General features: G+C 36.5%; 1 protein-coding gene across 2 annotated transcripts in view; it reads left to right on the forward strand.

The window, feature by feature from the left end:
* The window catches only part of LOC138327737 (serine/arginine repetitive matrix protein 2-like), a 141,223-nt gene that overhangs the window by 84,010 nt on the left and 30,013 nt on the right, over nucleotides 1-27,200 (forward strand). Inside the window, exons 3-5 of one of the 2 annotated variants that reach the window (XM_069274074.1) lie at nucleotides 277-4,336; nucleotides 4,834-4,877; nucleotides 8,640-8,681. In XM_069274074.1, the coding sequence (XP_069130175.1) occupies nucleotides 277-4,336; nucleotides 4,834-4,877; nucleotides 8,640-8,681 (4,146 nt within the window). The remainder of the gene's footprint in view (nucleotides 1-276; nucleotides 4,337-4,833; nucleotides 4,878-8,639; nucleotides 8,682-27,200) is intronic. The other variant, XM_069274075.1, reaches the window with a different exon arrangement.

Here is a 27,200-nt window from a genome sequence, read left to right on the forward strand (position 1 = left end):
AAATAGATTGTGTTAAGTTATGTAGATTATTATATTTTTGTATAGAAATACAGTCAAACATGTCTTTGAAAACCTCTCTTAAGGGACAGAGATGAAATGGACTTTTAAGTCAAGTTGTCTTTTTACACAGGTCTAAATGAGTTATATTCATTTTTGACCTAATCACAATTATGGCAGGTTTTACTGTATATAACTGATTGTGTAATGTCCAGAGGAAATGAGAATGTGTAAAATTATGTAGATAATTCTAATGATTTCTCTGTTTGTTTGTTACAGTGGGACCAGAAGAGTGAAGAATAATTCCTCCACATCAAGTTTATCATCCAATTCAGCCCATTCATCAGTGCAAGACATCAACAACAAACGACAAAGTCCCCAGTTACAGAGTCCCCAACAACGACAGCCGAGTCCTCAGTATTCCAGTCCCCACCAACAGAGTCCCGTCGCTAACCAAAGTCCGTCGGACAATCAACAACAGAGCCAACCTGCAAATCACGTCAGCCATGATGTCAAGGGAGATAACTCAGAACAGGATATGGAGTCAGCAACAGCAGCAAAATTAAAGGGATGGGCGACGGTGGGAGACCTCACCCAAAAACATCAACGACAACTCTTACTGCAACAACAGCAACAGCTTCAAAGTCAACATGTCGCAACCTCTGTCGCCCCTAGCAACAATGTGACCTTGAACCAAGTTCAAGGTCACAGTCAATATCCTTCTGGACATCTGTCTCCTGCCATGTCCTCACCAAGTCTAAACATGTCCGACCACTGGAAAAATGTGTACGGACATGGTTCTCCGTCTGGCAACAATCCAATGGTGCCTACATCTTCCCCAGCAATCACAAAACAGGTTATGGACATTCACGAGGGTTACGCTACAACAAGTACACCGCGCAGTCCTACAAATTCAACCAACTATTTGCCAAAATTTCCAAATCGTCCCACAAACCTGAACTATACTAAAACAAGTGGTGGTAGTTATGGCGATCATTATAACAAGGGAAGTTACTCTTATAACAATTCTAGACCTTCCCCACATCAACATGGGTCAAATATGTATGTAAATGATGACTCTTCTGTTATTAAAACACCCGAGTCCTCAACATCAAGGAAATATGAACGGAGATCTCTGCCTCCACAACTGAACGATTATCAAAATCTGAAGGATTTACGGTCAAATCCACAGTCCTATGGAATGTTACCCCCCAAGGAAGAGGAGGAGGGAGAAAATTCACATTCTAAACAAATTGACAGTCATTCTCCCTCTTCTCCACCACCTCCTCCGCGAAGAGATATGTCAAGTTTAAAATATGTGCAAGCATCAACGAAAAACCATGAAAAGTATCCTTCATGGCCTGTGACACATCCAAATATGGACATGGAAGCTGGGGAGGCGATTACTTCACAAGTAGGGGCGTGGCCTGTTAGGGATGTACCCCAGGGAGGGGAGGCCTCCACAGGGGATTCCTATAAACCCCAACTTAAGCCTGTCAATGAGGGCTCAAATGATTCTGACAGGAAAAATGGTGAAGAAAATAAGAGAAATCAGAGTGATCCGGGATTTAATAAACCGAACAGTTTTAAAGGATTAAGTGTGAAACGACCGACTCCGCAAGAAATACAACAGAGCTGGAGTCAAAATCAGAAAAATACGAAACAAAATAATAAATCTGTGGATAACTTTTTCCTTAATAATTCACCTGGATACCCCAAGCCTCTTCTGGATCAGGATGGCAACAGAATTGGTGATGCTAAATATATGATCCCCTCACCACCAGAAAGGGATGTTTCTGGGCCCACTCCAGACACAAAATTATTACAGGAAAAACTAGCGTCAATGATGGCGCCCAATTCACGAAGTGGGCCATATTTGACCTTTGACCCTTCACGGGTCAGTGATTCTATGCAGGATAATAAGGACACTAAAGGGAAAGGATTTTATCCCTCTACCAGCGGAAATCCAACTTCCAATTCACAAAGTGCTATTACTTTGCAAACAAGGGTGGACTCGAGTACAAGCCCATTACAAAGTCCGATGGAATCAAAACAATCAATGTTTGGTGCCTCTCCCTCTGTGAGCGAGAGCAAGGACAGGCCGTCGGAAAACCTCCAACAAATGTCAACTCCACGAGGTGTCATTGTGAAGCACATGCTTTATTATAACACAGGAACACAAACCGATACAAACTCCCAAGGGAGTCAGACAGGTGTACATGTGTCTTCCCAGGAGAAGGATTCTATCCTTCAGGAGAAATCTATCCAGGCTCGTGCACCTGATAAGGATACGAGGATCGAAAGTGCAAGGAATGTGTCAACTTCTAATTTTGGAACTAAATATGTGCAAGGATTAAATGAAAATTCAAAGGAAAGTCGAAGTTCCAGTGAAAGTAAGGATAATTATTCTGAGGATGATCCCCAAAACTATGCTCCGATGATTCGTAAACTTTCACAAGAATATATGAGTGGTCGAATGCAAGTAAGTGACAAGCGTTTGTCGGGTGATTCAGGTGTTTCTACTGTGAGTGCTACAAGTCCAGGATCCGATATGCCTCCACATTCCTTTGGACAATTTCCTGGAATGAGGGAGGCTGAATCTTACAACAGTATTGTGATCCATCCAAATGAAACTTCGCATCCATTTGGTAAAGACTATCATGAACAAGAACATGAAAGTCAAGGTCGTAAAGACTCATCGAAAATGGAGTTAGACCGACGTGTGTTTAGTTCTCCGGACTCCAGAGTTCGTGGTTCCAAAGGAAGGTACAGTATGGATCAGTCTCTTTCTCAAAAGATTTTGCCAAACAAAAAGAGCATTCAGGATACGCGATATAGTTCTGAATCAAACTTGCAGGCGACATATGCAAATCAGCGAATGCACAGCATGAGCATGTCATCGTTGGCGCCAAGACATAGTAAAGCAGACTCTATATCTGAAGGGCAGTATTTACGCCCCACGTATAGAAGTTCAAATTCCTCGTCCTCATCTCGACATGGTTCAGATACCAGATCATCCACAAGCTCGTATCATGGGTCTCTAAATTCACCGATTGCCACTGGAATGCATCGTGTAGACTCAGATTCTGTGTTTGTTGATCCAGATGCATCATCATCTTCAAACGTAAAACAAGGTGATGTTAGTTCACCAAATGTGTCACAAGCATCAGACAGTGGTAGTACTCCATCGCGTCGCAGCATTGGGCGAAACGAATCAATGAAAATTGCGTATGGGACTTATGATGAGGCATCCAGCAAATTTGATGATGCCGCTGGACAGAAAGTGACAGGAAGACAAATAGTGCATGGTAAGTCGCGTTCGTACTCTGGTGATTATATGCAAATGAGCAACAACCAAAACCGAGCATCTTTAGGTCAAATCCGCGAGGATTCCTCGGAGGATCACTGGACCAGTATTGTTAATATGTCACGGTCACACCACCATAACACAACAAGTTCAGTGTCGGAGGAATCTAATTATGCAAATATTGATCCATTAAAAATGGAGAAAAACATTAATCCTGAATTGATTGAAAGAACCAACTTACGAAGGACTTCTTCAGAACAAATCCGTCCTCTTTCTAGCCACGGTCTCGATGAAATCAGACCACCATTGCCCAATCGCGATTCACGGTCCAATAATAACAGTGCTATGAAACATTCCAAATCGGATACATGGCAAAAACCGGTGCAATCCCCAACCCAGTCTCAAAGTGACCTTAATAACTTTCAATCGCCATCGTCATCGCAGAAGGATTTAAATCGTGAGTCTGATACGGAAGTAAAAAAGGTTGTGGATCCCCACACAAGTAGTGCTACAGTGTCACAGTCGCAGCTCGACCTTGACAGAAGGAAGGATAGTTACGTCAATGATAAACAAAAACAACGCAACGCCCTTCAAGACTTCATGGATCGTAAAATCGGAAAGAGGTTGTCAGATAGTGATGACACCTCGGCGACAACACCTGAAGAGTTGAAACCAAATAATTCTTCTTCGCAAGACAGGTCTTCTCCAAAGCTTACCCCAACTCAGTCCTTCAAAGAAAGGTACGCGAAACGGCAGGAAAGTTTACGACGGTCAAGGTCGATTACGTCTCGTGATTCATGTGATTATGTGCACATGAGTCGTCCTTCGCAGCCACATCCACAAACAGAATGGAGTAAGATAAGATCCCAGGCACAGGACGGTTCTAAACGACCCCATTCTATTAGCTCAGATATCAGTCTGGTGGATCCGTATGCGGTGACACCGATAACGGAGGCTTCTAAACAACAGGACATGGAGGCCCACAAACGTAGCAAATCCGATTCTACAGACGTTGGTACATCACAAGATCTGGTAGGTTACTGGCCTTAATGTTGGAATTAATGCTTAAATTTTTAACACGGCTCAATTTCATCAACATCCCTTAACTTTGAGGAGTTTCTTAACTGTTGTTACGTTAAAGGTTTCATTTTGCTTTCCTATGAGAATATAAAGTAAAGGAGATAAGACTGCTAGGGTATTGGTGCTGAATTCAGAAAGATTAATCATGTAACTGTGATGATATAATTTTGGTGTTTTTAGTATTATGATTTTTATAGGTTTTATGGCATTATATGATATAGAGTTTGTTTTTTGTCCATTAGTGATCATGATAGTGATATTTTCATAAAAATGATGAGATAATACAGTACTTAGTGGGTTCAATTCATATACATGATATCAGTCGGTTTTTTCCCTGAATGCTAACCTTAATGAGTTGCCAGGATTCAACAGATCAATAGCTTAGTTTTATGCCTTGAGTTTTACATTGATTTCTTATCAATATTTATGATTGTTTTTATTGTTTTCAGTCTCAGCAAGGCCATGAGGACAGTGCTAATGTACCCACTTCAAGGTAAGGCCTTACTTTAGATAGACTAAGGGAGATAACTCCCACAAACTTATATGACATTCTCCAAGTTCACCATTTGTTTGTTAATCACCGTGTCCAACCGTACTTTGGAGATTGCGGTTGAAGTAACGCAGAGTTTGCGGTTATCACCGGAAGGTGATGGAAAATTGAGAGGGTAGGTCCACGAAATTGTCAAATAACGAAATTCTAGAGAATCTATCAAAAAACTGAGTCGCTCACGGATTGTAGCACACATTGAAGAATTCAAGGCCTGTTTCGCATATTGTCGATGTTTTTTGTGGAGTTCAAACACTCCACGACAAAAATTGAAATCGGATTTTTTTGTAAACAAATCAAAATTTCATAATGTTTTAAGCCATATTATTTTATATAAACACTTTCCATTTGTGTGTTGATGTTCAAAAAACACCCGGACTGAATGACATTTGTTTATGTCAAGAAATTTCCATGAAATACTGAATTGAATTTTTGAAGGATGAGGTTGCGGTTGCATAAAGTAAAAAATGGGGGTTGCGGTTTTTGGTCATTCAATAGCTATAATGGGCGGATGGTATTTGCCATTTTCCATGACCTCAGAGTGTTTCTGAGATGTTTGCGTTTAATGTTATTATCACTAAGACAATCAATTAAGTTTCCGTTCCGTATTGATCAGTTTTAATATTAGCAATGGTATGTATATGTAAGAATGGTATGTCAGCTTTAACTCTTCATTTGTTATTATAAAACTGTGTAGCAACAAACAGGAAAATTATATAAAATTATCATGAAGATCATGAAGCATTTTTCACCCCACGAAACACACCCGTACCCGTTATAAAAATACATGATGTGTATTGTGTTACTCTGTAGTCTTCCTAATAAGAGTAGGCCCTAGTAGCCGCTACAGAGACGCCTACTTCTACTGGCGATTGATAACGCAGTAAATAAATAAAAGTAAATAAAAAAATAAATAAAGATTGAATTGACCTTTGATAATCGAATGATTCTTATAGTCTCATAGTCTTAAGAGTCTCTTTAGATGTATCCGCCATAGTCTCTGCAATGAAATAAATATAAAAATTAAAAAAAATCCATTTGAATCAACGTCAACATACCTTAACAACACTTGAATCATTGCTAAAAACGATGTAAAAAAGATACACAGTTGACTGGCACCTAATTGTAAATAATTTAGTAATCGAAGTCGAAAAGGGGGATAAGCTGCACCAGATGGTATCATTTCGTCCATTTAGGACTCATCTGACAATCCGCACTCATAAAACCTACTTTATCCCAACCGCAACAATCAATGACGTTACTATTTTACTTTACATTTTCCGCAACCACGAAAAACTACTTTATGTCAACCGCAATAATGACGTTACTTTTACCGACACATTTTCAAAATCGTATCTCTCAATCATCCGGTATTAGATTTAGAAAATCTTTTGAGAGGCTGTTTACAAGGGTTCGAAATTATAATATAATCAGTTGATATTGGTCTAGACTCGATTTGTAAAGCAGCATGAGATCATGAACTTGACAATTGGCGAAAAGTGGCAAAAATTATGCACTGTACGTAGGTGTTTGAAATACTGGGGCCATACAGAAACAGGTTACCGCTTCTCGATTTTGGATATATGATCTCTGTTCTCCGTGCACACTTCAGATTTCTGAAAAAAGTTTCCTGATGAGAAATATGACATTTTCTCTTCCGACTTACCTCCGTTTTCCGGCTCATAACCGCAAACTCTGCGTTACTTCAACCGCAATCTCCAAAGTACGGTTGGACACGGTGTTAATGCTATATGCTGAAGTCCTTCACAATTTTATATAGAATCAAAAATTGTTCAGTGTTATCATTGTTTTACCAATTAATTGTAATTTGAAGATCTTCATATGGATTACTTTCTTGAATAAGAAAACCCACGAAAATCTTATTTTAAATTGCTGTGGTATAGTAATATAATTAAGATATTTGATATGATAGTCTTCAAGGCTTGTAGAATGTCAGATTTAAGTTTCAGTCAAATAAATCTTAATAAATATTTAATTAAAAAACACTTATGATTCACAATGAAGAACATTAATTAGTTATCTAAACCAAACTATTAATGTGAAATGTTGTGTATATATGTGATTAATTACATTAAAAATTTACTAATTAGATTTTGGCATTTAGAAAAATTAGTCATACTGTTGAAGTTTTTCTGATGAGAAATCCCCAGCTGTTTTCGTTAAGGCTGACACATTCTCGCCGGAACGACAATTTCACAGGTATATTTATACACCTGGATGGTTTACCTAGATAAGAACAGATGACCTATTGCCTACCTTTGATCGAAAGTCAGTGATGCATATCTAAGTAGGTAAAATAACAGTCACACTTTGAAGAGGAATCCTGAAGGTGATAATAGTATGATAAATAGGTCAAATATGGAAAGGATCCGATTTTTCTCTTTTTTTTTCTTGTTTGAAATGTACAAGTAATATACATAATTATAATTGGGTGACTCTCTGCCCATATCAGTTAACTTTAAATTAACATCATCTGCATCTATTTTCTGCGATCTTCGGTCTACACCTATTAAATTTCTTTGGATGTTTTTAAATCCTGGCACAATAGTTGCAAATTAATTGAAAAGGAATTTTAAGAAGTACTTGTAATAAAAAATGAGTATTATTGGTAGGAGGAAACATTTATACTTCCCATTATCAGATTGATATTATTAACCATATATGGTTTGGTTTGGGTATTCAAGTTTAACATCCTATTAACAACAAGGGATATTTAAGGATAGATTCCTTAGTACGCAATGTGCTGTTTGGGTGAATGTCTGTATGTTTTGGGAGGCTGTGGTATGGAATCGTGAAAATATTCACATAGAAAACAACAATGACATCAATTTAAGTTTTTTGTTAGACTTTTTTTGTTCATCCCCTTCCAATCTTCTTCTGTTTAGTCAGACCCGTCAGACCAGCTGCAGGAAAAAAACCAAAATATGGTCGTTATAACCATGTGGTCTTTATACATAGGTCAAATTCTGTTAAAGTTAGCCAATCGTGACCCTAGTAGAGTGGTCCTTTTAAACAGGTGGTCTCGATACAGAGGTTGTTTTATTGTATTTCCATCACAATATCCTTAATAAATAGATGTAAGATATATTTGATCATTGCATGTAGTAAGAGAGATCTAATCATTGAGTTTATAGTACACCAAATATTTATTATGATAAACTGTAATTCCTGTCCTGGGTTGGGCCTATTGTAGTACAGGTCTAGTGCACTTTATACACATATATCCACATCCGGTCCAGATTGGTATCAAAGGCCATATCAAACAATCAACAGGACAAAAACCAGGATTTAGCTATACCAATCACCCATACTAAGGATTTCTGGACCATTTATCTAATTACATAAGATTGATAAAATCTCATTGTTTTGTTATTTTTATATAAAACTTCTATTAAACTGATGACATTTTTGGAATGTTTTGCCACCAAACATGTGTAACAATCTAGATATTGAAAAACATAGAAAAAAATTATGACGTTTTCATGTATAGGACACATGTAAAACAAAAAATTGATAGTATGTTATTAATGTTCCTCCATCTGTACGACAAAGAAAAAATGTTGTAACACAGGTAAGACAATAGAGATGTCCTTTACGACGTCATGTATGATTGATGTGAGTTATGTCTGATTATGAAGTGATCATGTCCGTCCTAGATTTACATATGTCAGTTGATTTACACTACAGGCGATACAGACAGACCCGTGCTCCTCCCCCCTCACACTATCGGTAAGTCACGTGTGACCTTGTCAGCTCTTGTGTGACCTTGAGGTTTGTTTTTTGTTTTGTTTACAATTTTGTGAATTCCCATGTAGATGGCTTTAGCGAAGATATAGTTAAACTACTTATAAGAAGTTCAAAATTATTAGTAATTTAGATATAAATGTAGTCAAAAGGTGTAAATGTATACCCCGACCTCTACCTAGGTCACTAAAATATCACTTTTATTGTCGCATCAATCCCTTTTAAGTCTTAATTACCACATCTCACTGTCCTTATATGGTCAAAATTTAATCACTTCATGTCTTAATACAATTAAGTTTGCTGATGTTTTAAAGTTGATGTTCAATTGGGTATGAAAAAAGCCAGCTCTTTTCAAATTTTCATAAAAACGTTAAAATTATTTGAAACACTACTGCATGTCTTAGAAGCTTATTGTGTTAAAATCTAGGACAGTTAATGTAATTCTACTAAATTATAGTTAGAATAGTAGACATTAATAAAATCATAATCACTTAGTCTGCATGATATATAATATTGTTTGTATAATCCAAATTTGACCTTTATACCAAAAGGTCATCACCTTTATGCACTAAAACATCAGTTTTAATATATTCATGCACTCAAAGTTCACCTATTTTGTGCTGGAGGAAGGGAGGAGTGTTATTTTTGTCTGATGTGTCACATTGTCCTAGCAGGCAGCCTCTGGACATCAGCCACCATGCAAACTCCATGACAATAGAGTGTTTGTTTCAGCCACTTAAATTAACTGGTACATCCAAAGGTTGTTCAGGCTAATTTGTGGTTGTATAGTTCATTTGTTAGATAGACTATTTATGACCCCATTTATTTTAATTTGTCTCTTCAGGATTAACTATCCGGTTGATCATTGCCCCAGGACTTGAATGTCCGACATTCACATTCTACATATGATAGGGCAGTGACTTACATTGTATGTCTGTAGTGTGTAAGAGTTGTCTCCCCTTCTAGTTTACAATCTCTGGTGCTAGGTTACAGATACTGTTCTCTGAAGGTTCTGTAGAATACTGAAATGTTTGATAAGAACGATATACTAAAGAGATAATTGTCAGATTATGAGCTGATTCATATTACATATTATAATTAATATAATAAAAACAATTAAGATTGACAACATTATATTTTTGATATGTTTATAAAAATGTGTAGCAGAATTTTTGTAGGTCAATGTGTATTATTTAAGAATTTGTTGTCATATTTTTGACATACATTCGTGTGTAACATACATTGGGTGTTCTAGCATTAAACCAGTGTTGCATGTTATTTAGTTTCATTGCAGGGGGAGATAATCTGGTATTAAAACTAAGTGGTTGATGCAGTCTATATAAAATGAATGTAAATGTGCATTTCAAAGTAAATCTTGTTCAATATAACCTTTTGCAATAATAAATAATATTGATATATTTTAAACTTAAAGACCTGCTGAATGAGATGTTCTTGGAATTTATTTATTTTAATTTAATTTTAATTATTTTTCTTGTTCAATTCAACCTAGAAATTATAACCGTCTGGTGCAGGGATTTAAATTATTGTAGTTTGTCTGTAAACTGCTCAAAGTTTCTGTTAACTGTTTATAAGGAAGTCCTGTTTAAATGCTGAAATATTACGTTCAATAAATGTTGATTGGATTGTTGGTCAATTATTGTGAGTCACTTCCCGTGTGTACAGTCATATCTCCTGGCTGTCCACATCTATATCGACAGTCTCATCAGCTGATGTGGTATACTAATGGCCAATCTTTAAGTTTCATCGTCCAACATCAGAATTATCGTCACCCTTCATCAGATCTGTGGTTTCTTGGTGAATATTGACTTATGTTTATACCTTAAAGCGACGTCTGGCCGAGGTTTTGTTAAAGTACTAAAGTCATATAAAGGCCACATTATTGTAACACATGGTAGAAATGAACTCGACCATCTAAGTCCTGATATAGTCATCATTATTAATGTTAACGTCATATACTCTGGGGTTTTTCCTAATATCTCTTTTTTTGTGTTTGCCAGATTTTTAAAGTATACTCCTTAAATTAGAGGTGGCATTTAATTTAATTTAATTTAATTGGATAATATTTGATTGCTTCAATCAATGATATATATATGTTTATAAACACAATTTCTCCTCCTCCTTCTTACTTCTTGTGAAAGCTAGGTGACAATGTTTTTAAAAAGTCGTTAATTTTCTACATGAACCTTTAATCGATACTATCTATAGATTTTCACTATAAGGGATACATGGTGATGTCACAGACAGATGTTCAGGTTTTAGCCAAGCAGAGTCATCAACTGCCATCTGTCATTTCACATACATTTTCCACATTTTTTTTTATTTCAAAATTTGTACAACAATTTTAACCTTTTGCCAAAGCTGGTATGAGCGTTAAAATTCTATAATAAGCAATCTCTGAGAATCTCTGTTTTTCCTATGCAGTACATACCTTGCTACAGATTTTCTTGCGATAGGTGATAGTACTGGGGTAGGGGATATATATACCTTATAGACAAGATGAGATCACTGTTGGTGTGTTGCCAAGGTTCACTGTAAGGTACGCCTGTGAAATATGAAGTCTGTCACATATTTTGTGTGATATATCATGCAGGATTTTCAGTTCATCTATCACTTCCATTTTTAATTTATGTTCGTTTCCTAAAGGGGTTTGAAGGACTATTTGTAAGAAATAGCTTATAGAGATACTGTACATTTTTTTCTGATAATAATAATGTAGTACTGGTATTTCTGTGATACAAGTCCATTATCAGGAATCAGGATTGAATTCATCAACGGTCATTTTTATACCTGTACACTATCCCAATTCCGAATTTAGAGAACAATGTAAGGGGAGATAATTTGCTGGACTAATGATAATTTAGGGATATGTTAGGCAGCAAAAAATGAATAATTGTTTTTTAATACTATAATATGTGTATTATAAATATCCAGCTCCAGGAATCAGGATGAAATTCATTAATGAATGAGTTTTACACAAGATCACTATTCTAAATGCACCCGAAGAGAAAAATCAAAGAGGAGATAATTTGCTGGACTGTTGATAATTGATATGTAAAATAAATATAACATGTTGTTCTGTTAATAACGTAATAATATGTTCTATACATTATTAATCAGGATATGGAAATTTGATCATGAATGAATGAGTTTTACACACAATACACCAATCCAATGCCACCAAAGTGAAAATGTAAGGGGAGATAATTTACTGAAGGAAAAATTACGATAATCTTACACTCATAATTGATTATCTTTTGAGGTAATTAAACAACCAGTATCAACATGAATCTGATATCAAAATCAATGTTGCCAGCAAGCCAGTAATGTGCCTGATTGTTTTAGCTGTGCATGAGCTTGGTCACCTTCTTTACTTCAGTAAATAAATCTAAACAAGCAGAATATCTCAAGTCTGTGTTAAGTGGCCTGATTATTGGTCAATCATATTAAATAACCCAGTTAGACAAGATGTGGGTGATTAATTGAACAATAGCCCCATATGGAACCTCTTCTCATACTGGGATTATAAATACATTACTGTGATAATGAGCTGTTAATTAAATAATGACCCCTATTGGAGCCTCATGTGTTGAGTTATATTGATTGAGGACCAGTCTTTAGTAACCTACATTCAACACTCATCTGTTAGTTTTTGAGGCCCATTAAGGGTGTAATTTGTTAAAGTTGAGATATGTGTAGTATGTAGGTATAACAGGTATATACAGTAGGCTGGTGTGTATTTATAATGTGGAGCAGTCTGGCCCCGAGCTACTCAGCCTTGTGCTAAACAATGAAACACCAGGTCACATGTGAATTTTCTCCAAACAGTATACATAGATATCTATCCATGCTGGTATATATATAATGTAGGTAAAGTTTATCTACTTGCTGAGTGGACTGTCAATCATAGCCTGTTTCCTGTAGGGAAGTCCTAAGGAATGTGACTCTGGCTTGTCAAGACAGTCCAGGACCTAATGTGTATCACTGACTATTTGTCAAAACAAGGGCTGGTTTCAGAAAAACAGTCCGGATGCACCAGACACTATACGGGGCAGTGCAGGACCAGTTTCGTTAAGATATGTTTCGTTAGTTGTCCTGTGTCCCAACAGAAAACGGGTGTGATATGTTTTTCGTTGGAAAGTTTTTCGTGAAAATTTCGTAAAGGATCAGATTTCTCTTTATCATTGACAGATCGGAATTTACATTACCTGAACTGTCAAAATGTTATGATGTGAACTTTTGTGGGTTTTGAGGTGCATTTTTCGTTGGAGTTTGTTGTGGAGGGTTACAATGTCCTGAATTATGGATTACCCTGTACATTATGTGGGTGGCAGGGCCAGCAATGTGACCCGAGGACCTTGGAGGTAAGTGGCCGTCATTTCACTGGTCAATTTACATATCTTTGACCACTACATGTACATTAAATGACCGTGGGTTACTACTTGTATCTGAATATAAGTCTCTTGAAATGAGGGCGATAGAAATATCAGCTTTAAAACTTGATATATATAAAGTATACCTGCCAATCAGTAGATACTTATTTGGGGCATTATAGTTTTAATACACCCTCCATCCCCCTACCCCTGCCACCATGAATTTTTTTTCAGTTTCTTGAACTTATAAACTCCTTCGAGTTTCTATGGTCTTAAGTAAGCTGCCTATCAATTTTAATCTTAACTCTGTCTGTTCAAGTTGTTTACCTTTTAAAACCACGACTGGATTAGTCGTTGAAAATACTCGACAAGGGTTCCTTGTCTGGAAATCTTAACACCTTTCATTTTCCATTGAGACAAGACAATTCTGTGACAGTGAATCTTCTTTTCTTAATCAAGGACGTAATTAGTTTTGAGGTCAGACGGAGGCTAAACGCTCCGTGGTGGGGTTGGAATTAATATTTGTATCGTGATGTAACCACAGAGACCATATCATGACATAAAGCCACCGTTCTTTTCTTTAAAACATGATCACATTATCTTTTGACCCATAAATATCTGTGAAATGTATATCCTTTCTACTACATTATGAAAACCTTTAGTGAAAGAATGTGTTTATCTTTAAATGCGCTAGGTTCTACCCATCTATAGTCAATCTACCTGGGGTATATCCCGTCGATATTCGATCCCCTATTAAAGTGTTTTCTCGCTACAGTTATGTGATTTTTTTGCCCCTCCTAAGTCTTAAATGTTAATGGAGGTAGCACATTTTTGTGTTGTAATCTTCACTCAATCTTGTGTCTGTACAGACTTATTCTGTAAGTTCTAGAGCAATTATAACAATTAAAGGGAACATCAGTTATTTCAGGAGAATGGTACGGTAAATATCCTCAAGTTCTCGAAGCCAGTACACTCTAAGTGGAAATAGTAGATATTGAAGATCTTGCTGTTTTAATTTAACAATGACTCAATTAATCTCTGAATTTGATTGGAATTCTCAGATTTTGATGGGATTGTTTTTGAGTCCTGGAAATATTTTCTGTAATCATGTCAGAATTCAATTCTCAATTTTATTGCCATATAATTATCTGCCCTTGTTATTCAGGTACTATATATGTACATTGTATACATATTTTCTTGATTACCGACATAAAAGAACTTGATAGAAACAAACATACCTGTATTTGTTAAGTAGGCTTAGTTGGATATGAGATAATTAAGTCATTAAGCCAGGTATTTACATACAGGTAACATATTTTACCAGGTCTGATTTTAATTCTACGACAGGTGTGTTAGCTGGCTGTTTACACAAGACACGGGAGATTTCAGAGAAATGTTTACTATGGAGCTGTATACATAATGATTCATTAGATTTCTAGAGGTCGGCTGTGGATAAGTTGGTAGTACAAGGATTAAAACGAATATAAACTACTAATCCTGACTTTCACAGCCGATCTGAAATGTCTTATAAATTGACTGTCGACATTTAAAAAGAAAACACTATCTTAGATTCTAGTCACTGTTAAATTCCATTGTGTTTATAGAAAGTCGAGCAGCCACATTTGTTATGAAACAGTTTAAATGTCCACAATTACTGGACATTTTATCTGAAGTTTATCCTGATTAGGTCAGTGAGTGACCAGAGGGTGTTGTAAAACTGGACATTGGTCAGAGATATAAAATAAGTACCGCCTTGCTCAGCCTAAGATACTGATATTAGGGTTCAAGGGTAAATTGACACATTTATATGTTAAATATAGATTTTGATACGATACTATACAGACATGTTTGTGTATAGTAAACAAACATGCTTTGACAGGTTTTAATATACGAATTCATGTAAATTTTAAATTCGTCAAACCAAATTAAAATCCAGCAATTATGAGCTCGCATGAGAAATTATTCAGATGAATTCATAATGACAGAAAAAGCAATTACATTTTGATTTTTGTATATTTTCTTTTCATAATTATATAATGTGCAAAGCAATATTAAATTCAGTCGATATTTAATTGCTAGTATAATAAGTTGAAAAGAACTGTTCCAAATAAAAATGTATACATGTATTACAGTGAAATGTAAAATTCTTGGAATTAGAAATTTAAGGTAAAATATGCCAAAAGAAAAAACAGAAAGAAAAATAAAGATCCCTTTTTCACCCCCTTGACAGAAGGTGAAAGGATATCACTCTAAAATTAGGGAAAATGTGCACTTCATTTGCCAGCGAGAGAAGACGCACCAAACTAAATGGAGAGACACAGCCTTAAGGATAATGTTAATTGTTTCTGCAGACCCCCATTTCCGGCCCTCTATTAGTGTCGGTATTTTCTCTTTTTGTGTTCAACTTGCCAGCTGTTTTCACCCACAGTATTTGAACTTTGACCCAATGTTTGAACTTTAACTCTAAGTTATAAGTATATACAATGTACCTATAATTGGTAATTAATACCTGTCCAGCCAGATGTTTCACACAAAATGTTATAATTAAGTAATTTTTCACACCTAGGTCACCACAGGTACAAAACTTCATTTAACAGCATAATTTATGGTCACAAATTAAAAAACAATTCATTATAATAGAATGTTCTATATGGATGATTTTCCTTTCTTGATATCACACGTCTGGAGATCTGGCGTTTTCTCTATTTTCGACTACAATGAATTCTTTCATTTGAAATAAAATGAGCCTATTAGAATTGGTCAGTCCTCAGCAAGCTGTACATCTTATACATAAAGGGCTCTTGACAAAATATATGATCTCTTATCATGAAGTTACATTTGCACTTTGTTTCTTAAGCTTAACCACAAGTGGTTTATCATGATAGAAAACCCAAAAGGCATAAGTGGGAACCTTGTTGAATCTTCCCATGAAAGGTATACAAAATGCATGCCAATATTGGTAATTTAGTTTGTATGCTTGCTTGGATTAAGTATATTTCTATATCAACCTTTGCTGTTTTGCTACATGGTTGGCTGTTTCATTGGAAGCTGAGAACAGAGAGAAGCAGATTGGTCTGGGCTGTTGTGGCAAATCTCTGAGTGAGCAAAGGACTTGATTGTTCTGGATTGGAAGATTTTTGTTTCCAAACAAAATTTCAGAACATTTACTACACTAAAATGTCTTCAGTAATGTTGATGGCCATTGTGACTTTTTGGCTGACTGCTGTGAAATCCTTGCATGACCTAAAAATGTCATTGATATATTTCTCACCTCTCTCTAACTGTCTGGCGGGTTCACACCCACTAAGTAGTGGACACACCCTCTAATAAACCCCTGTGGTCACTCCATGGTCACTCCAGACAGGTCTGACCACAGATGACCATACCTAATGAAAGGTAGACAATGCCCAGAATTATAGGGTTGACCATATGAATGGTCATCTCTTCTGTATTGGTACCATGGACAGTCCTCATCTACTGGTCATTTACCTTATAACCACTGGGAACCGGTTGATCATAAGGATGAGATAGCCATACCTTCTGTAATATATGATGTTATATTTGTGGAAAAGATCTTCATTTGCTGAAGCAATGACCCGCCTTGATATTGTTTAAGGGATATCAAGTTTAGTAGAGACTTTGACAGACACTTAATGCAATGGCTAAATAATGTGTTGACATTTGATATTTATCAGCAAGAGATGATACCTCTGGCAGGTGGCCAATGCATTGTTACGACCTTTTAGGATGCAAGGTATATATTTTCTTTATATTAATTTTTATCCTATTCAGAAAGATTTGGCACATGTTAAGTCCAGCAACAGAATGATTCATTTACAGGAAAGAAAAAAACATGAAAACTGTGTACTGGTACATGCTAACATAATAGAAATTTCCTGTTTGAGAGATCTGAACATTAGATGAATTTCCATAAATTTGACAATATCCTGTCCGTTGTTCTTGCTGAGGGTTTCAAGCCACGGAATGTGTGTTATGTCATCGTGGCACATCATTTTCACATTCATAAGGAAGTTTTTATCTCCTGTCCTCGTGTACAAACACACCGAGTTTGTCCTGAACATCTGATATCTGGTCCGATCTGGATAAAAGTGTATAGCCACAATGACAGGGCGGTGGGATTAGGCGAGATTAGTCGTACTGACCCCCAAAAACCACAGGGTTGTGACAGTGTGAGCGGAAGCTTTGTCATACAGGCTTAATTTGATGTGTGAGTGTAAACAAGTGAAAGTAAACAGGATTTGTTATATATAATATAGGTATCTTGTGGAGAGAAAATCTCTTGGATTAGGCCATTATAACGATTATGTAAAGCAGGGTAATGTTTTATAAAGCTACATCTAATGATTGACATATGTAACAGGCCATTATCTAATGTATGAATGGCCATCATTTGACATTTTTTTCTCTCTAAATATTATTGCTCTAGTTTTTAGCCCACCATCATCAGATGGTGGGCTATTCAAATCGCCTTTCGTCCGTGGTCCGTCGTCCGTCCGTCCTTCCGTCCGTCCGTCCGTCCGTTAACAATTCTTGTTACCGCTATTTCTCTAAAAGTACTGAAGGGATCTTTCTCAAATTTCATATGTAGGTTCCCCTAGGACCCTAGTTGTGCATATTGTATTTTGGGACTGATCGGTCAACAAGATGGCCGCCAGGCAGCCATCTTGGATTTTGATAGTTAAAGTTTGTTACCGCTATTTCTCATAAAGTACTGAAGGGATCTTTCTCAAATTTCATATGTAGGTTCCCCTAGAACCCTAGTTGTGCATATTGCATTTTGGGACTGATCGGTCAACAAGATGGCCGACCAGCCGCCATCTTGGATTTTGATAGTTAAAGTTTGTTACGGCTAATTCTCAGAAAGTACTGAAGGGATCTTTCTCAAATTTCATATGTAGGTTCCCCTAGGACCCTAGAAGTGCATATTGCATTTTGGGACTGATCGGTCAACAAGATGGCCGCCAGGTAGCCATCTTGGATTTTGATAGTTAAAGTTTGTTACCGCTATTTCTCAGAAAGCACTGAAGGGATCTTTCTCAAATTTCATATGTAGGTTCCCCTAGGACCCTAGTTGTGCATATTGCATTTTGGGACTGATCGGTCAACAAGATGGCCGACCAGCCGCCATCTTGGATTTTGATAGTTAAAGTTTGTTACGGCTAAATCTCAGAAAGTACTGAAGGGATCTTTCTCAAATTTCATATGTAGGTTCCCCTAGGACCCTAGTAGTGCATATTGCTTTTTGGGACTGATCGGTCAACAAGATGGCCGCCAGGTAGCCATCTTGGATTTTGATAGTTAAAGTTTGTTACCGCTATTTCTCAGAAAGCACTGAAGGGATCTTTCTCAAATTTCATATGTAGGTTCCCCTAGGACCCTAGTTGTGCATATTGTATTTTGGGACTGATCGGTCAACAAGATGGCCACCAGGCAGCCATCTTGGATTTTGATAGTTAAAGTTTGTTACCGCTATTTCTCATAAAGTATTGAAGGGATCTTTCTCAAATTTCATATGTAGGTTCCCGTAGGACCCTAGTTGTGCATATTGCATTTTGGGACTGATCGGTCAACAAGATGGCCGACCAGCCGCCATCTTGGATTTTGATAGTTAAAGTTTGTTACCGCTATTTCTCAGAAAGTATTGAAGGGATTGTTCTCAAATTTCATATGTAGGTTCCTCTTGGACCCTAGTTCTGCATATTACATTTTGGGACTGATCGGTCAACAAGATGGCCGACAAGCAGCCATCTTGGATTTTGATAGTTAAAGTTTGTTACGGCTATTTCTCAGAAAGTATTGAAGGGATTGTTCTCAAATTACATATGTAGGTTCCCCTAGGACCCTAGTAGTGCATATTGCATTTTGGGACTGATCAGTCAACAAGATGGCCGCCAGGTAGCCATCTTGGATTTTGATAGTTAAAGTTTGTTACCGCTATTTCTCAAAAAGCACTAAAGGGATCTTTCTCAAATTTCATATGTAGGTTCCCCTAGGACCCCAGTTGTGCATATTGCATTTTGGGACTGATCGGTCAACAAGATGGCCGCCAGGTAGCCATCTTGGATTTTGATAGTTAAAGTTTGTTACCGCTATTTCTCAGAAAGTACTGAAGGGATCTTTCTCAAATTTCATATGTAGGTTCCCCTAGGACCCCAGTTGTGCATATTGCATTTTGGGACTGATCGGTCAACAAGATGGCCGACCGGTGGCCATCTTGGATTTTGATAGTTAAAGTTTGTTACCTCTATTTCTCAGAAAGCATTGAAGGGATCTTTCTCAAATTTCATATGTAGGTTCCCCTAGGACCCTAGTTGTGCATATTGTATTTTGGGACTGATCGGTCAACAAGATGGCCACCAGGCAGCCATCTTGGATTTTGATAGTTAAAGTTTGTTACCGCTATTTCTCAGAAAGTATTGAAGGGATCTTTCTCAAATTTCATATGTAGGTTCCCCTAGGACCCTAGTTGTGCATATTGCATTTTGGGACTGATCGGTCAACAAGATGGCCGACCAGCCGCCATCTTGGATTTTGATAGTTAAAGTTTGTTACGGCTAAATCTCAGAAAGTACTGAAGGGATCTTTCTCAAATTTCATATGTAGGTTCCCCTAGGACCCTAGTAGTGCATATTGCATTTTGGGACTGATCGGTCAACAAGATGGCCGCCAGGTAGCCATCTTGGATTTTGATAGTTAAAGTTTGTTACCGCTATTTCTCAGAAAGCACTGAAGGGATCTTTCTCAAATTTCATATGTAGGTTCCCCTAGGACCCTAGTTGTGCATATTGTATTTTGGGACTGATCGGTCAACAAGATGGCCACCAGGCAGCCATCTTGGATTTTGATAGTTAAAGTTTGTTACCGCTATTTCTCATAAAGTATTGAAGGGATCTTTCTCAAATTTCATATGTAGGTTCCCGTAGGACCCTAGTTGTGCATATTGCATTTTGGGACTGATCGGTCAACAAGATGGCCGACCAGCCGCCATCTTGGATTTTGATAGTTAAAGTTTGTTACCGCTATTTCTCAGAAAGTATTGAAGGGATTGTTCTCAAATTTCATATGTAGGTTCCTCTTGGACCCTAGTTCTGCATATTACATTTTGGGACTGATCGGTCAACAAGATGGCCGACAAGCAGCCATCTTGGATTTTGATAGTTAAAGTTTGTTACGGCTATTTCTCAGAAAGTATTGAAGGGATTGTTCTCAAATTTCATATGTAGGTTCCCCTAGGACCCTAGTAGTGCATATTGCATTTTGGGACTGATCAGTCAACAAGATGGCCGCCAGGTAGCCATCTTGGATTTTGATAGTTAAAGTTTGTTACCGCTATTTCTCAAAAAGCACTAAAGGGATCTTTCTCAAATTTCATATGTAGGTTCCCCTAGGACCCCAGTTGTGCATATTGCATTTTGGGACTGATCGGTCAACAAGATGGCCACCAGGTAGCCATCTTGGATTTTGATAGTTAAAGTTTGTTACCGCTATTTCTCAGAAAGCACTGAAGGGATCTTTCTCAAATTTCATATGTAGGTTCCCCTAGGACCCCAGTTGTGCATATTGCATTTTGGGACTGATCGGTCAACAAGATGGCCGACCGGTGGCCATCTTGGATTTTGATAGTTAAAGTTTGTTACCGCTATTTCTCAGAAAGTATTGAAGGGATTGTTCTCAAATATCATATGTATGTTCCTCTAGGACCCTAGTTCTGCCTATTGCATTTTGCGACCACCATCTTGGATTTTGATAGTTTAAAGTTTGAAAAGCAGAAAAAAGAATTGTAAGTTTGAAAAGCAGAGAAAAGATCCCTCTTTCATTTGTCAGACATAGATCAATCTTTGGTGGGCGCCAAGATCCCTCTGGGATCTCTTGTATTCTGATGAGGGAGCTAGTTTTCTTGCAGATAAATGCACCGTTATGTCCGGTCGTGATTGCTTTAGACAGTATGTTGTATTGTACAGAGGGTTGCTTTAGACAGTATGTCATATTATATAGATGGTTGCTTTAGACAGTATGTTGTATTGTACAGAGGGTTGCTTTAGACAGTATGTTGTATTGTACAGAGGGTTGCTTTAGACAGTATGTTGTATTGTACAGAGGGTTGCTTTAGACAGTATGTCATATTATATAGATAGTTGCTTTAGACAGTATGTTGTATTGTACAGAGGGTTGCTTTAGACAGTATGTTGTATTGTACAGAGGGTTGCTTTAGACAGTATGTTGTATTGTACAGAGGGTTGCTTCAGACAGTATGTTGTTTCAGACAGTATGTTGTATTGTACAGAGGTTTGCTTTAGACTGTATGTTGTATTGTACAGAGGGTCACTTTAGACAGTATGTTGTATTGTACAGAGGGTTGCTTTAGACAGTATGCCATTTTGTTAAGAGGATCACATTACACAGTATGCAATATTGTACAGGTCTGATATAGACAGTATGTAATATTGTTCAGAGGTATGCTAGTCAACATTCAGCCAGGAACTCATGTTATAGATGAGGTTGTCGGTAATGATCAAAATAGATCTCAAATTCAAATTGAATCATAGATTGATGTATTACACAGTCATGATCATTTGATATTCAGGAAATCCTTGGAGGCAAGCTTATAATGTATTAGAGTAATATTGCAACAAATTACCATAGAGAAGACGTTTTTTTAATTTGAGTTTTACTATTGATCAGTATTGTACAATATGACTACATTGGGTATGTATAGGAGTAATCGTTACTGTAGGTAATATTATCCCCATTATGTTTGGATACAAATCATTTTATAATTAATGAGATTTGGGTTGCTAACTCATCACAGTATTAATTATTTACACACCCTTATGAAACAAAACCCACATTTATGTGAGGAATTTAAGGATATATACAGTTTCCCTCCATAAAGCCCCAGGTGGTGGCACTGGTGTTGTCATGTTGTTCAAAGCAGTCATGTGACCAAGCTACGTCCAGGTGAAAATCAGCCACTGCAGCTGCCGTTCAATAATACAAATATGCCAGGTATGCAGTTACGATCAATATATCCTAGATATAAACAACAGATGAAACACCTTTCATGGAAGATAATGGCTGGGACGAACCAGTCACGCTTCACCGACTCGGATACAAACAAGATCTAACACTTGTACACACAGAGGCCTCACATTCCCCGAGGGACGTTCCTACTGAACTGGTGTTTTGGACTTCACCAAGCGAAAATGACCACAGGAAATGTACAGGTAGATGGACTGATGATTTTACGCCTGATAAAGTGAACTGGATTAGTATTGTGTCCAGTGAATCACTGATAGATATTGGCGTGTTATGGTCGATGGTCAAGAGGTTGGGTGTTTGTGGTTAAGGACAATTAGTGACCTTTTATTGAAGTCACCGACATGTATAGGAAGCAAGCAGATATTCTCTGATCTATCCCAGCAGTGCCTAGTTTGGATATGTACGTGAATCAGTGCTTTGAGAAATGTTTTCAGTTTAACGTGGACCTCTTCTGATGATATAATTAGTGTCATTTCTGGATGATATTCACTGATGCACCAGTCATTACACTTGATATACATATAAATAGAATCTGATACACTGTATGACATCATGGGTTTTGATTCTCCACTAATTTATTCACATCATCAATATTTATAGCTCTATTGACGGTGTACACTAACAGTGTTCTATATACTTTTAATGCTGATGGATCGTCGAACTGGACGCTGCACACCATGTAGGAGTAACATCTCACCTGTAACGAGGTAGACACAGGTGTAAAGGGAATTATTATTGTTTCCTAATGTTTACAGATCGTGATGGTACACCATCATAGGTAAGTTATTGTCTGCGTATTAAATCTCACCTACTTTGGCTACAGTTCTATATCTATAATACAGTGACTTCGTATACAAAGTGCTGAGATCTGAATAGGTTTTGTAGTTGATAACAAAGAAATTTGGCATCAAGTTCCTTGTTTATTGTTATTATGATGTCTTTTAAAATCTTTTGGTACAAAACCTGTTTTATTAAGGGCAACAATCAAGTATGTATACAAATTCTGTCTTTCTAAAAGAATAACTTTTCATGGACATCCATAATTCATATTTGTGTGATTATACAATTGGTAAGCCTGCATAAGAGGAATAGCATGATATATGTGCATATCTCTCTGAAAGTTGTAATAATAGATTTGACTGGGCTTATTGCCAGAGACGGACTTACATAGATGGATTTTACAGAATACATTGACCATGCACCTCTGTATAATGACCACTTGCTTAATCGGTATCCCAAATGACAAATTTCAACATTATTTGACCTGTGTATATAGACCACTTGGCTATTAAGACCATTTTAGTTTAATTGTCTCCTGGGTGACCTTTATAGACAGGTTTTACGGTATAACATCTAAAAGTTTATATTTACTGAGTGTTGTTCATTTTCAATTGTTTTCAATAATAGATGTTGTTTTACATATTTAGGTTATTATTTGTGTTTCATATGAATTTGATATCATTAAATATTTGATAAGTTTCTCTGGTATGAAATATTTATTGATTAGATTCGATCGAAATAATTCATTATCAGAAATGTCGTTATGAACACAGGGTCATGACCTTGAGTGACCTGCTGCCAATGTCATTATCACAGTCAATGATATAGATCTGTCAGCTAAGCTCATTAATCTGGCATGTCAGTCGATCATTGAAACTTTAAAAATATCATTGATCTTATAAATATGCTAATGAGAGGTATTGAAATTCTATACACATTTTGTGTGGTCTACTAAACAAATTCCTCTCTGAAAGATTATCTTCTCGGAAAAACAAATTTATATAGAATTACAAAATATCTTCAATGCTGTCATTAGGAGGACATTGATTTTTTCACTCGTATAAAATATCTCGAGAAATGTTCAACTCATTTACAGACAGGGTAATGAGAAAGGGACAGACTGGTATTTAGTTTCAGTGAAGTCAGCTAACCTTCAACCCAAAGACTCCAGTGAAAATCTATACCTCTAGCTATCCTGAAACTCCCTGTCAATTTTTATCACCAAAGAAAATAATTTTAGTACTGAGACAAGATAAGACTTGCTGCCTTATCTAGTTACGATATTGGCCATTAATTGTGGCGAAAGTTGTGATAAATCTTTATCATACAATATCATTCAATTTAATGAAAGGGGACAACTAAATTACACGCTTCATATAGATGAACGACTTTCTTTAAAAAAAATTCTTGTTCCGGACCATAGTTCTACATGCTAAGGTATGTGTGACTCAAAATGAATAAATTCGTAATGATTGCGCAAAATCTAATGGATATACGATAGTGAAATCATGTCTGTTTCAGAAACCACATGTTTAACATGTAGCACAACATGACTTGAGTGAATTTTCAGACGTTTTCACAGTGTCTGATTGCTATCTAAGGAAATGTAAGAGCATTGCTTTAGATAAAATTGAATTATCATGGTATAAGTTCTATGTATGATGCACAGGGTATGAGCAGTTGTTTAGATGAACATTAATGATAAATAAACCTGATACCAAAGGAAAATAAAAATCTATTATTCTTAAGATGGAATCTCTTGGTGAGTAATGTACTGGTCGTGTATAAACAGGATTTTAATGTAAGAAAGTGTATAGGCTTTGTTTGTGTTGGTGTTATATTATTAAGTCTGAAAAGGTTTTAATTGAGAAAAATAAAATGGCCCCGGTCCTTAGAATTTCTTGACCCACAATCCGGTTGGTCCAGTTCTATGAATCCAATCTAGAATTTTTTCCTATTACTTACCACATAAATGTCGGGGAATGTGGATCGTGTTCAAATATTATCTCTGTTATTTCTTCATTTTCTGCTTGTCTCTCACTCATCTATCTCTCACATTCTCGCCTGAAGGGATCAAGATTACGCTTTAAAACTTTGTCAGGTAATTTACAAAGATAGACTAGTACTTAAGATAATTCATACACTGCACAAGAGGAAAACGAGAGCTCTTTACTAGAAGCAAGAGGGCAAATTTTTAGTATTTTCCTGAACTGGGTTGGAACTTATATGATAAAACAGGTATTCGATAGGCTGTCTATTTCTAATTTGTGATAATGCCCAGCCTTGCACAGGAAGTGCAGAATTATCATATCTGATAAAGTGTCAGAAGCAAATTAAATTGAATTACGTTAGCTCTGTGATGAAGCTACAGAAATGATGCAGCCTCAACTAGCCTCATCTTATTTAATTCAAATATTATCTAAGAAATCTGAAAAAATGCCTGTTCAGCAATAAAGTTGTACTTATTTGCACATTTAATTAAGAGTTATTTGCTGTAGGCTACATATTGTTTCTTTGTATTGGTGACTATATGCTGTTGAAAAAGCAGCACAATTTTCACACAAAAAGTGATGACATAAGAACCAATAACTGGTTAAGGACAGATAACTGTGATGTTAAAAGATGTAATAAGTGCATGCAGTGCTTCTTTAAGATCACAAGTTATTTTAGAATAAGGTAAATGGTTTTAGGAACCAAAAATATGACAAAATTACAAAAAAATTTAAGTATGATCAAGCAACCAGTTTGGATTCGGAATGCGCAAGATACGATTGCAAACAAACATGCTGTTCCGCCCTTTAGAGTTTAATTATAACTGATAATAAAACTCAAGTGTTTTTGTCCCACCCTTGAAATGTTTAGTCTAGAAACCGTAAGGCTATCGAGATAAAAAAACCCAGAGGTATTGTATAATGCAATTGCAGATCCCCATGGAAATGTCAGACTGTTTTGTCTCACTTAGACAATGAGAATCTCATTCTTTCTCTGGGTTTTTTCTACAGAAGTATGTAACATATGCTTCATCTGACCTAAAAACATTTTCATGTTAAGTCACTAGACAAAAGTGAACTCTTATTACCCCAAAAATATCATCTTCAGAATTTTTTTTTTGCGATATCTGTGATTTCACTTAGGAGCAGGGAATGCCCAAAGTGTCTTGCTGGGCTTCCTGATGGAGAGATGTCAGTTTGTTTTTTGAGTTAAAAGCTACACCTGTGCCTGGCAGGAAACAGAATCATTTTCTGCCATAAGCAGATGATGTTCCTTTCAATTTATCCTCTATAACTCTTCAAGAATTGCATGTACACAAGCTATCTGGTTTGTGTGGTGTTTTTGAGTTGATGTTCAATCAAAACTTCATTGTTTTGAGTCCTTACCATGAATTTTAGAGAGTATAATGATATTCAGTCTTATCCTATTGCCTCTCATTTACTCATGCTGTCATTGTCTTTTGTCCACTTACTCAACCATTGTCTTGTGTTTATTCATTCTGTGCCCCAGCCCAATTTCTGAAGTGCGCCATATTTGTCTTACAGAAATTTCTAGTTTTTGCTTAAATTCTGATGAAACTAATAACCAATTAAATTTGAAATGTAGCAATACATCAGTCATAAATAAAAATATGAATCATTTGAGTCAAACTTTATGTGAGGGAGACAAAACTGCCAGATGAATCAGATATGTTGTAGGTTTACATGCATTGTGAGCAAGTGCAGGTTATTGAAGGTCTTCACACATTCACCCTTGAAATATACAGCACTGTAAGACACAAACCATTGACAGTTAAAACATCTATTTCTCTGGAAAAATGATACATCCTGCACCAACAGGGTTAGAATTAGGGAAAATAGGGAGAAAGTATTCCGAAGGAGGCCAAAAAGGGGTACACAGTTATAACATACATCAGGGGAACATCTAATAAAGTTACTTTATTATAAGCATCTAAAAACCACATAAGAAGCTTGATGAAAAATAAAAGATAAAAATAAAATTGTGTTCAAACCATACAATTGTTGTAAGCGTATTTTTTATAAACATGTTTTACTCAAAGTATACATCAATGGGAAGCAAAACAATCTTGAGGCCACATAGGGGAACTGTGCCATTATTATTACCATTAAAATAAGGGTGAGGGGAGGAAGGAGTGACAGTAATGTGTATTCTTAGGAAAGCAAAAAATTAATTCGGAAAAAAAGATGAAATGAAAAAATTAACTTTTGGGTGATACCTATAAAAATTAGCTTTCATCTTGTAAGACACATTTAATATTCCT

The sequence above is a fragment of the Argopecten irradians genome, chromosome 7 (assembly GCF_041381155.1).
Source record: "Argopecten irradians isolate NY chromosome 7, Ai_NY, whole genome shotgun sequence".
Taxonomy (NCBI): Eukaryota; Metazoa; Mollusca; class Bivalvia; order Pectinida; family Pectinidae; genus Argopecten; species Argopecten irradians.